The sequence below is a fragment of the Neophocaena asiaeorientalis genome, unplaced genomic scaffold, assembly GCF_003031525.2.
Source record: "Neophocaena asiaeorientalis asiaeorientalis breed wild unplaced genomic scaffold, Neophocaena_asiaeorientalis_V1.1 scaffold182, whole genome shotgun sequence".
NCBI classification, from domain to species: domain Eukaryota; kingdom Metazoa; phylum Chordata; class Mammalia; order Artiodactyla; family Phocoenidae; genus Neophocaena; species Neophocaena asiaeorientalis.
The window spans coordinates 1,885,508-1,898,381 of NW_020174648.1; the positions used below are offsets into that span (position 1 = coordinate 1,885,508).

Consider the following 12,874-nt stretch of genomic DNA (forward strand, 5'->3'; position numbering starts at 1 on the left):
GTTACTGAAGCCACTGGCCTAAGAGCCGTCTTGTCCTAGAAAGAAACTGCTGTCTCGAAATCATGGGACTTGACTAATTTCATAGGCTCAGTGGCTTTGAGGCTGGCCTCTCCATACAATAAGGTGAATCCTAGCACCAGATCTGTCACAGCCAAATTGATTCATATGTTCATTCCAGTCTCTTAGGTAACACTCAACGCCAGGTCTGTTCCTTCCTCAAGAGCTCACCAAATGTGCTCCTGCCTTTAATTCAAACAGCAATAGAGAAAGAAAAAGACTTACAAAAACAAATCCAAAACAATTAACAAAATGGCAATAAGAATATACATATTGATAATTTACAAAAAAGGAAAGAAAAAAAAAGACAAAACAGCTGCATATATCAGATAAGCACCTGTGTGAGGATACCAAGAAAGTGAAATTGAAAAGCTACATTATGTATGCATATTGTATGTTTTAGTCATTCAGAGTGACGTCAGAACTGAACTCAAACCTTCCTCAGAGCAGTTGCTAGTACACCAGCGCTGAGTTATCTGCAGTCAAGCTCGTGAAACCCTTGGAAGGACAGTTAACAAGGAACACACCATTATGCTTATTTGGAAATTGAAAACATTAACTCATTCAATAAACGTTGTTTGAGCATGCATGGCAATCTAGTATAGTGATTAACTGAATGGCCCCTTTTCTGATATGTCACTTTGGGTGTTACTTAACTGTTCTATGCCTCCGTTTCCCCACCTCTAAGAGGGGATAATAAAATGGTCACTTCGTAGGCATGCTGTGAGGGCGAATGAGCTTGTTCAGTTCTACATTAAGCTTTATTATTGTAAATGCCCCCGCCTTGGAGGAGACTGGTCTATACAGGAGGCTTTGGAAGACTTTATTTACACTTGCGAACTTCACAGGTGAATTTATGGTGATAAAATTACTAGTATTTACCCTGGCTGCTTTTTTTAAAAAATCCATGTTTTAAGACTATGGAAATAATTCTCTACTGGTAACTTTCATGTAGGTCTGATAATTTTTGAGACTGGATTTTTATTTGGATTTCACATTTCATGGTAAATAAAGCAGGTAGTTTGGAAGTTCTTGGACAATTTGATTTCAAGACATCTTTTTCCGGAAAGAGTAAACTTTTTTTTTTTTTTTTACCAGATCAGTCCCACATAGAAACAATGAATCCAAACACCAGTTTTTAGCTAAGCCTCTATTTCAAGTAAATTGCTAATATTTCATTCTCAGTGCTTGGAAGCTACTGGTTGTAACTCTAGGAGCAAGATCTCATAGATGATGGGGACATCTAGAGGCTTTTGTGAAAACTACGGGTAGCTTTGATTCCTTAGTGCTACTCATGAATGGCCCAAGGACCAGTGGCACTGGCATTGCCCTGGAGCTTGTTAGAAATGCAAACTCAGGCCCCAAACCTACTCAACCAAAATATGCATTTTAGCACAGTCTTTCAAAGAGAAAATGGGCACACAGCACCTTTATTGAGATCATCTGAATGGGACCTAGCTTTGCAATTAGACAACTTCCCTACCCCGCTGAAGGCTGTCAGAACACCATCCACCTTGAAAACAACCTTTGGGTAAAAATCAAGTCTTTATCGCCAAATAAATTTGGCATGTAATAAGCAAACTCTGAAAAGATAAAATGAATGTTTCACAGCTAATCTATAAGCCAATGGCTCCTTTAACATCTATGAAGAGCAACTGAAGCATCACAGTGGACTGAGACTTCCTCTCAAGAGGCAGGGCACACCTGATGAAAACTAAAGGAAACCCCTGAAGGGTTATTTCTGGTGACCCAGGTACTGAAAACAGAGTACAGGCCCAGGAGGCTCTGTGTCTTCCAAACACCCGGCTTTGCATTTCTGGAGTCGGGTTCTACACACAGCACATGTCAAGCCTGGATTGATCTCCCCTTCTTCCCCAAGGTAGGTCTGCCTACCTCTCACTCTCAACCTCCTGTGATTCTTTCCTGCTCCTTATTTCCACTCTAATTCACACGATTCCTGAGGCATTTGGTACTTCACAAGTAGTCTCTTCTGCTAGGACTATGGGCTCCTTGAAGGAAGGGACAGTCATTATCATCTTGATGGCCTCCAGCACAAGGCCCAAGTGTCTACTGAAGACCGGTACTTTACACACTGTGACTTCATTCTCTAATTCCCTCGGATTTATAAAGTGGCTTATCTTACAGAATTCACCCATGCTAAACCAGTGGTTATGACCATTCTTGTCTATTTTACAAAATGAGGGCTGCTAAAAATCAGTTTTTATAGGCAAATACAGTGGGTAAAATGACCCCATAACACAACCTCTCCCTCCTTACTCCCAGCTGCCTTTTCAGGCCTTAATACTGGTCTTTCTGGTATGCTTGAGAAGAAAATGAAATCTCACCTGGAAAATGATCGTATGAGGTGAGTCAGCGAGGAACCTGTTAACTAGGCTTTAGCCTCCCTTTGGTATTCAAGTGCAAGTGACAAAAACTGGCACAAACAAAAATGCTACAAATCAAGTAAAAATCTTGAGAACTCTGCTCAGTTGTCTGGTTGAGGTTTATGATGCTGCATTTCCATTTCACAATTTAAAAGTCTGGGTGTCCTAAGGATTATAGTCAGGGCAGCCGGTCTCTTCTTTCAGGCCTCTATGATACTGTGCTGACAAGTTCTTTGGGATTCATAATTCTTTATCTCTAAAGAAGCTGAAAGAAAGAAGTTAACTATTAAATAAACAAAAAGCACCTAAGAATTATCCTACTGAAATTCTCGGTTCAGTCACAACCTGATATGGGCCTTCTGAAGACTGGTGAGAAGTGTAAAGGTCTCATCCGTAGATTCTGTGAAACAAACCCTGTGGAAGTTTATGTGGATGAAGAAGATGTAATCTTCTGTCCCCTAACAAAACAGGAAATCGCAACTGAAAAACAATGGAAGTATCCTGAACCGGGGTGGGGAGGTAGGGAAAGAATGAGGAAAAGATGGTACATCAGTACTTATTAAAATCTTTATTCATTTTCTTTCTTTCAGAATTGAAACCCACAGAACACATTAGAAATTTAGGTGCATATCTGTCTTGTTTGGTATCTTACCAAGCACAACCTCTATTTGTGCAATAGCTCTGAGAGGAAATCCTTGGCAGATCAAAACAGAGGGTAGTGGTTCCTACACCTCTCTTTGAAGCAAATAAATTAACTTCCCAGTAAGTTATTCCCAGTTCCCCCACAGACATTTTGTATTTGTGAGTAACACCTTAGTTCCTTAAAACCCTGTGGCAGTAGAGTATCCAGCCCTCACCTTTTCAACCCAGACTTGAGGCGTCGAAAGGGGAAAGCTGGCCTTCCCCTGTACAACAGTCTCAGGAGGCTGGTCTATGTCCCTCGGGCGTCGGCCCTGGCTAGCACAGGAGGTGTTTGCTGAATGGATATCTTTATGTCACTTAGATTCACTCTCAGAGACTAAGAGAACCTTTTCCTAGCTTCAGGTTCTTCAGCAACAGTGTTTCCCTGTGTCAAAATAAATACATTTTTTCTTGTTAGAATACATATATGACTATATATATACATATACCTTGACTCATGTTTCCTGAAGCCCAAGCTCACAAGACGACTCACATAAGACAGCTCACTGATAGATGCTGTTTACCATCATTTGAGGTGTGGTCAGGTAATGGTCAAACAAGAATACGGAAGCCGTGGAGAAGGGAGAGTGAAGGAACATGGTGGATGGGAGGGGAAGGCCAAAAGCCTTTTTTTTTTTTTAAAGAAAGGAAAAGATGGATTTCTTTGGAAGAACATGTTGCCTTCAGGTGACATGGAATTTCTGCCATGTATAGAATTCATCTTTCCCAAAATAATAGGATGTACCTGAATTCTCCCATTTCCTTATTAGATTTCATTTGACATATTAATCCTGAGTGCAAATAGGGAGAAATGCCTTATTAATAAATTATTGAGCAATACTCTGAGTAAATCAGATCCTATTAATGTTTTGCACAGAAAATTATTTACCCCCAAAACCCAAAATACAGCTTCATATTAAATGACAATTCTTGAATGAAACCTCTATACCCATATTCGCCCAAACTATGGAATATATATATTGGGTTGGCCAAAAAGTTCATTCAGGCTTTTTGTAAGATGGTGTGGAAAGCCAGAATGAACTTTTTGGGCAACCTAATATTTAAGAAGTGGAAGAAGGGAGGTAGGAAATGGTACTCAGTTCTGATTTTCTTAGTTTTATAATATTAAAATGTACCCACATCTACCTTTAGATGTTAGCTAGGCAAGCCCAGGTTAGGACTGATCAAAAACCCTTCCAATGACCCCCGTTTGATTATAATAGTCCTCGATTCTAAAAGATAAACCATCAAGAGGACAGTGTTACAAAACTTAAAAAAAAAGATATCTACCTCTTTTTTGAAACAGAATTTAGTGTTTATGAATTTTAGGGCTATAAGCTTATGGTTGGTTTTTTCCAAGATTCTAAACGTACTTTTGCAGCTTAATCCGATCCTGACTTAGAACATAAATTTATATTCTAAGCATCAGTTGACACCACTCTATTAGCATAATTCTAACTTTAACCACTATACATTTGAACACCTTTTAAGATCATGAATTTTAAAATAGGGAAAGAGAATGAGATTATACATTTTCTGCAATGTTTGGGAAAAAGAATGAGGCATTTTTCAAAGTAGCTTTTCCTCCTACTTTTTTCCTTAGCAGAATCTTCTGCCTTCAACATCATGAATAAAGTTCCCAGTTTGGGAACAGCTCTTATTCACTTCACTGGGGCATACTGAAGGTATCACATGTTTGCAAGAAATTTAGTTCAGCTAACATTTACCAAGGAAAGCAGCATTGACTTCCTTCCCACTGTCCCTCCAGCTGGCTCCCTGATGCTCTGAGGTAAGCACCATCCAAGGTATTCTCAGGCTCAAATGTGAACTTCCCTGGATGCACATAGTAAATGAGTTTAAAATTGGAGTTAATGCTTCCTTTTGTTAACACTAGCTCAGTGTTTTGTGCTACTACCTGTCTTCTTAAATTTAATACCTTTTTAAAAATAACTCAGCCCATTCTGTGTACATTGCCAAATGTACATACTAAAGTACAAAAGCGTCCTAATTTCACGTTACTTTAAGTGTTGTCTTTTTTTTTTTTTTTTTTTTGCGGTACGCGGGCCTCTCACTGTTGTGGCCTCTCCCATTGTGGAGCACAGCTCTGGACGCACAGGCTCAGTGGCCATGGCTCATGGGCCCAGCCGCTCCGCGGCATGTGGGATCTTCCCGGACCGGGGCACGAACCCGTATCCCCTGCATCAGCAGGCGGACTCTCAACCACTGCGCCACCAGGGAAGCCCGGTCATGTTACTTTAAAGTAGTTTTGGGGTACTCAGTTATCTTTCAATTTGAGAAAATTGGGGCATAAATTCTAAACTGTTTTTGAAAGGGTGGCTACGTAAAACTGGTCTCCAATAGCTGGCAGTAAATTTGTTTAACCACACTGTTTAAATATCAGTGTCTGCTTCACAGAAGTCAAAACCGCAACAGTCCCCAGACAAAATGCAGGAGAGAAGCACCCACCTCTGAGGGCACGTGAGTGGGCACACCAGGCCTAGTTTCCTCTGCCCTGTATTTTAATGCAAGTGCTTATATGTCAAATTGCTTTGGCAGAACACAGAACTAAGCCTGTTTTAGCAACTTGAAATTTGAAAGTGCTAATAGGAGACAGAAGGACAATACTACATCGTGGGTTCAGAACTCCAAACAAGATTAAATGATGAAATCAGGGTTTGACATAAATCAAAATCTTAAGGCTCTTCCTGGTAACCACCTTAATTTTAAGGCTCAGAAGGCTTAAAATCTTTGTTTCCAGCCTTCCACATGGCCCAAATCACAAGATAGGTCCAACCACCAGCAGGATCTAAACTATATTATCCGTAGGAGCGAGCTGGCTTTCCTCACAAGAAAGGCACAAGTAGGATCGCCAATCTCTTGGGAACAGCCGCTTTAATGACCAAATGCCTTGAAGACAGAAGTGGAAATTCATTTTAGAAATCAGGATGGCAGAGAAGACAGGCAACCTAACTCTTATTCAAGCTGTTATTTCAGTTTGCTTTGATAATTTGCAAAGGATTTGCCTGCTCTGGGCAAAAGGAAAAAAAGTCTCCATGACAGAATTGTGCTTGGGTTGTAATGGTAGGTTCTCCAGGGACACTTTTTTGGATTAATTTGGACACAATTATGAGAATGCAAATCTTACTTAGGTACAAGTCATGCTTGCTTTTATATACGTTAAGAACTTAAATACAGGGGAACCTGTTTTTCACTAATTCAATCACCGCCTTGATTCTGGTTCTACCAAGTAGGTCTCTCTCTCTTCTTCCCTCCTTTAAGAATCATCAAAAGCACCACCTACTCAGTTAAAAGCCCAAACATCTTTCTTGCTTTTGTCTTTCCTCTAATTCTATCTTCAAAACATAGTCCCTCCAACAGAGCATGCTACTTTGGCTCAACAGAACGCTGGGTTACTTGCTGCCACTCCTTAGGAAGCAGTAAAATTTCCAATTTGACTAGTCCTGGTAAGAAAGGACTCAAGAGATTACAAAGTGTTTTCGGAAAATCCACAAGTGTGGAGAAAGGATTATAAGGATGGACTCAAAACACATACTCCAGAACCAACCCCAACATTAATCTATTCAAATGTCACACCTCTAATTTGTCCTTTGGCATGAGAATTAATACTGACCAACTGTGACACCCACTGCTAAAATGGGCATACGCCGAGGAAGTCAGAAGGTGGTTCAGCAGGTACAGCTCCGTGGTCTGAAACTTGTAGCCTTTGCTTCAACTTCTACTACAGCAAACACCAAGGCCACCCTGTCCCCTATCACCAGAATGTGCTGCTGGCCATTTCCAATCCACCTCATACCATTCAGAATTGATTGTGCTGTTTCTCTATCTTTGTAAAAAGAAGTTTCACTTATTTTGTGGAGAATTACAAGTGGGAGAGAGGCATCCTGTCTTCCACCAGCACTGCGTCCATCCCAAACTGGTCAGTGCACTGCTTCACGGTGGCCAGGACACTCAGGAGCCGCTGGTCCACAGCATCTAGGTGAGGATCAGAGAGCACTGGGGAGATGGGGTCATGGGCCATGGCAGATTTTAAGGCAGACTTCAGCACACCATTCTTCAGGGAGTTCAGTCTGTTCCAGGTAGAAACCCGAATGCTGGGAGAAAAAAAGTTTTAGGACAGGTTACATAAAACCTCTCACTATCAAATGGAGATTAAAGCCCGCATAGCAGATGAAAGTAAAGAAATAATTATGTAAAATATCTCAACTAGAAAAATAATTTCTGTTTTAGAAATAGCTCTACATTATGAGTAAGTAACATTACCACATTTTGATATTTCTTTCTCAGTAATTAATGAGAAATATATACAATATTTACGCATGTTCACTGCAGTGCTATTTGTAGCAGGAAAAATGTGAAACAATCTGAATGTCCAACAACTGAGAAATAGTTAAATAAATTATGGCTTATCCATTCAAGGGAATACCATGTAGCCATTAAAAGCAGTTATGAAAATTCAGTGGCATGGGGAAATGCCCATAATATAATATTGAGTCAGGGAAAATAGTTGGAGGGAAAACACTCTTTTACTCCAAACCTGTGGGGAAAGAAAATGTGTGTATAAGCATACATACAAACATACACACACGATTACAATGAAATCACACTAGAGTGTTAACAGGAGTTATCCTTACATCTTAATAATTTAATTTCCTTCTTTTTATGTTTCTTAATTAAAAATTCTAGCAATATTATAAATAGAAAAAGTTTAAGGGTACCTATTTTTCTCAATTATTTTACCAACTAAAGAGGATCTCTTATTATCTTAGAAAAAAAGTATTTACCTCCCTGTGGGTAATGTGGGAATTACTAGGTATGCATTAAAGTCTGACTCTGCATGAGGCAGGCAACTTGTTCTGCAACCATTTAAAAAGTAAGAAAGCAAGGATCTTCGGATAAAGCATGGCAGGGATGGACAAGCACAGAGTCAGCGTGGTTTTACTCTTCTGAAAAATACTACAAGTGCCTAGAGCATTAGAGTTCCCCCTGTGTGACGAAGGTATCACTCGATTGCCTCTCAGCTCCAAGTTCACTCTTCATATATACCCTGCTATAATGGACAGAGGTCCTTTAAGCATCTCTCCTCTTAGGCTTTCTCGGTAGAGGACACTGGAAGGAGACTGCAGAAGGAAGAGGTTCTCCAGACGCTTCTGGCTGCTGTACAGTGAGTGGGTCAGTAGTGTGTGGGGAAGGTCAGCAAATGAAACTCTGCCTTGGCCACATTTCCAGAACAGGTAGGCCCACCATGATGTTGCGGCCTTGGCCTGGCTTGGTGATAACTTTCCTAAGGCCCTCTTGACATGGAAACCAGAGCCCCCAAAGCCACGCACCCATGCTGGTGCCCCAATTCCCTGTGCAGGCCCACAAATAAGCCTTGCCTGTAGCCTGGAGGGTTTCTACTGAGTCGTTGCTCTCTCGGTATGTCATGCTACCACCTGCTGATTGCCTGTACCCTGCCTGCATTCTGGAGGGCTGCTTCCTGCACTCCCAGCACCTGCAAACTAGCACACTTCTCTGCTATTCAGTGGGCTGAACTATACCTTTTCCACTGAGGTCAAAACCCCAGGCTTGGGGAGGGGGATCCCCTTCCAAGTTTGTTCTTCCTTGGGTACTCTCCCTCAGCTCTAGTTTTCTTTTATAGTCACTCTTGTATGAAAGAGTTTAATAATTCTTATACTAAACTTTCCTGTTTAACCCACCATGTCTTTTCTATCTCCTGACTGGACCAGACTGATAGCACTATTAAAACAAAAACATCTTCCTTCACAGATGCAGGTTTTGATTGGATGTATCACTGCTTCCCAATATTAATGAAGATAATTAAGGGTTGCCTAGGTAAACACTTTCTGCAGAATATTGTTGTTACGAAAAAAAGAAAGAAAAGAAAAGTAAAACAGACCAGTCGCCAGAAGAGGCAGTCTCACATGATCAGTGTGTCTCTGGGAGCCGAGCAGTAGGAAGCGGCTCTCCGGGACCTGCACGTCTGTGTAGCCAAGCAAGGTGGGTCCCAGCTGATTCTTAGTGTTCATGCTTTTAAATCATACTGGCAACGAAGATCTGAAAAGGAGCTCCTGAGAGCCCAGTCTTTATCTCATTTTCTTGATTTACTTTTTAATTTCTTTGTTATCTAATACAGACTTTAAAAAAATCAATTACTAAATACCTAAGGAGAAAGCTACTTTTGGTTTACACAATTTCAAACTGAGATAAGCAAACCACAGGTGGGTTGTGGTGTTGAGTGAGAGGACTTGAAACCACAAGGTAAACATAGTACAGCAACTAGGGGCATGGGTTGCACTAGGTTTTGGGTGGGGGGGGGAGTGAGGACTATATTCTGATATTAAAACAAACATGGATATACATTATTGGATAAACTGAAAATTTCTACTCATACAAAACTCAAAATGCATTCTGAGCTTTGGGCTACACTGCTGTGGAAACCTTTCCCTGATCCCCTACAGCTCAGGATCTCCAGGAGGTTCGGGGTTAGAAAAGCATGAAAAGCGCTGCTCAGGTATTAGGAAGTTTTAAAGCCAAGCAAACTGATGTACTGTTACCTGAGCCTGGAAAGGAAGGCAATGCAGGCAAATGTACTTGACTGCATAACTTACATGCAACACTGATAGAGAGGGGCAAGAATGCTTCTCTCATCCAGCGAGGGGTTCCCAAAGCTGAAAATTAAATGAAAAGTTAGTGAATTAGGCGGAAGCACCCATCCCCTTCTTAGCATCAAAGCAACAACAAATTCCATATGAAACCTGAATGTGATCCTGGATAATTTTATGCTCCCACAGCTCAAATCACTTAAATTAAAAATAAACAGGGCATGACCAATTAGACACAGGATTCCTAACAGCTTGTACTGCAGCATCAAACAACAAATATACTCCTTTACAAGGATCCTTTCTCCTGCCAGGATATTGCAAGGTGTTGAAGCATAACCCTCCTAACACGGTATGGAGTCCACAGACCAAGGGAGAACCTGAAGACCCCCAAACCCGAGAAGGTTTTTATGGTACGTAGAGCAATAAAGGCTATTGATATTAGGTTCTCGCAAACAAGCAGAAGGTCATTACCTGTAAAAAGAAGTTATACTTGTTCTACTTTAATATTACCAATCAGAAAAAGACTTAGATTATCGTATTCCCTACAAGAAAGTATATGGTCAGATTCAAACTGTAAAAACTGCTCACAGAGGCTGGGAAAACAGTGATTCAAAGCAGATGTAAAAATGCTCTTAGTAATTCCGAGTTAGAAAAGGAGAACTGATTCTGGAAAAACTGTCAACCTTCCACTCTTTTCCTGGAAGCTCACCTTAATAGCTGGAGGGTCTGGTAGCCCTCAGCACAGGGCAGGCCCACAAATAATAAAAGGCAAAGGCAATTATTTCAATGTGTATTTCCACAGCTCATGATCAGTTTTACAAGTAAGGATAAAGATATTCAGGAACTGAAAATATAGTATAAATGAAAATGAAATACGTAGCACTGGTCACTACCTGCTTTGCTGGGAATGGGAGAGGCAATGTTTGCTGGCCTCTCACTCTGCGTAGCTGTCACCCCCTTTCATGGAGTATGAGGCACCTGGTGCTCAGTATGAGGTGGTGGCCTCCTTAGCAAATGCTGCCTAAGCATTCTTCGCTGAGTGTCCATGTCTCAGCTTATTCTCAGCAACCAACGTTAACAATAGTGACTCATCTTCTTTATCCATTCGAAAGAAGATGTGGTACATATATACAATGGAATATTACTCAGCCATAAAAAGTAATGTGGATGGATCTAGAGACTGTCATACAGAGTGAAGTAAATCAGGAAGAAAAAAACAAATATCGTATATTAATGCATATGTGTGGAACCTAGAAGAACGGTACAGATGAACAGGTTTGCAGGGCAGAAATAGAGACACAGATGTAGAGAACAAACGTATGGACACCAAGTGGGGAAAGCGGCGGGGGGCAGTGGTGGTGGGATAAATTGGGAGATTGGGATTGACATATATACACCAATATGTATAAAATAGATAATTAGTAAGAACCTGCTGTATAAAAAAATAAATAAAATAAAATTCAAAAATACAAAAAAAACCCCCCCCCAAAAAACCCAATAGTGACTCAGAGCCTGAACAATTCCAGCTCCAAGGAAGTATTCTATTTAGCAAACATTTATTATGTGTAACTAGAAGTGTGGCACTTAACTGGGTACCATGAAGAATGCAGAGTGCAAACTGAAAATACAATGTGCTCTTCAAATAGCTCAGGCCTAAATAAGGACATTCCATTTATTCAAAATTAATAAAATTGTTTTATTCAAGATAAAAGTAACTTGTCTTTATATATAATTACTAAGCAACTAACTGCTCTCCTACTCATAACAGAAAAAATCTGGGCCTAGACTGCCATAAAAATAGCAAAAACATCCTATCAAATAAACTAATATTTTAAACTGTATGAATCTTTGGATAGAATAATTTAACAACAGCTAAATTTCATGTTCCATTAACGATGTATTTCTCAAGATTCTAAACAACCTAGTCAAGAAAGAATGATGTAAGTAGCAATAAATAGAAGACCTTGGTTTCCAGTTGTTTGTGAAGAGAATCATACTCTTTGACTCTTTGGAAAAAGTGAGTTTTCCACTTTTTTAAAGTCCTCAGAACCCTGAAGGTGAAAGGAGTACAAACTCTGAACAAGTTGGAAGGATGGGTGCCAATGGCAAAGACTCCGAGTGGAAACAAGAAGGATGCCTTCTGTTGAGCCTGTTCTGGAGGTTTTGAGGATACCCCAGAAAGCATTCTTCTTGTATACACGGGACCCCTAACTGACAAGGAGAGTCCTGCTGGTCCTACCTTTTGGCATTATCGAGAAGAATGAGCATACTAGCGCCTTCATCGTCTTGAAAACTCTCGTAGTGATGGCGGTCAGCATTGCCAATCAGGTAATCAAAGACAGCTGTATCAATGATGTCCAAGAGGCGAGGGCCGGAGTCATAAGGGGACGTTTTCTTCACAGCGTCACAGTAGCTCTCATCATACTCCCACCTGGAGGGAAGCAGCAGCACCAGGGTCGTTCACTGAGTGCCAGCACCACATGTAACATTGTTTAAAACACAGAGAAGAGAGAGTCCCTGACTAGCAGGTTTTCCCCTGAACACCCCACAGTCCTTTTTAGTCTTGGACAGAACCCTGGCTCCTACACAGGGTTGGCACCTGTCCAGGCACAGGAGAGAATGAAGTAGTGTCTCAAAGGAGCATTTACCTGGCTAATTTGCCCTCTCGATAAGTCCTGCCCCATGGGTGTCGGTGTTTCTGTAGAGGCCACACATCTGGAAGCCAAAGCGTGACAGACCCCTCCATCGTGTCTCCATCAGCACAGGCTGGCTCTGTTTCTCGGCAATAATAACACTTCCCATAGAAACAAGTATTATTTCCTAAAGGAGAGAATGGAACCATATACACTTACAGAAAAAGGATAACTCCAAATTCTCCCCAAACAATGAAGAGAGCAGCTCTATGTGAAAACAAAGATCCTGAGCTTATTTTTAAATCTTTATTTATTTTCTGTATAGGAAATAAAAGCACATGGTGTAAAAAAAATTCAAAAGGTACAAAAGGATATATATACAAAAAAGTTAAGTCTCCCTTTCCCTCTCTGTCCCTTCTACCCAATCTCTCCCAGAAGTCAACTACTGTCACAAGGATCTTTCTGAATTCACTTTAAGTTATGTCCTCTTCTCCTT

General features: G+C 40.7%; 1 protein-coding gene across 5 annotated transcripts in view; it reads right to left on the bottom strand.

Annotated features, from left to right (window-relative positions):
* Positions 1–2,990: 2,990 nt before the first annotated feature.
* Positions 2,991–12,874, bottom strand: part of FAM20B (FAM20B glycosaminoglycan xylosylkinase) — a 40,914-nt gene continuing 31,030 nt past the window's right edge. For 4 of the 5 annotated variants that reach the window (XM_024758800.1, XM_024758799.1, XM_024758801.1 and 1 more), the window contains 4 exons: positions 12,394–12,565; positions 11,985–12,176; positions 9,752–9,811; positions 2,991–7,234 (listed from right to left, as the gene is read on the bottom strand). In XM_024758800.1, coding sequence (XP_024614568.1) covers positions 7,003–7,234; positions 9,752–9,811; positions 11,985–12,176; positions 12,394–12,565 — 656 coding nt within the window. In that variant the 3' untranslated portion in view covers positions 2,991–7,002. The remainder of the gene's footprint in view (positions 7,235–9,751; positions 9,812–11,984; positions 12,177–12,393; positions 12,566–12,874) is intronic. The other variant, XR_003005041.1, reaches the window with a different exon arrangement.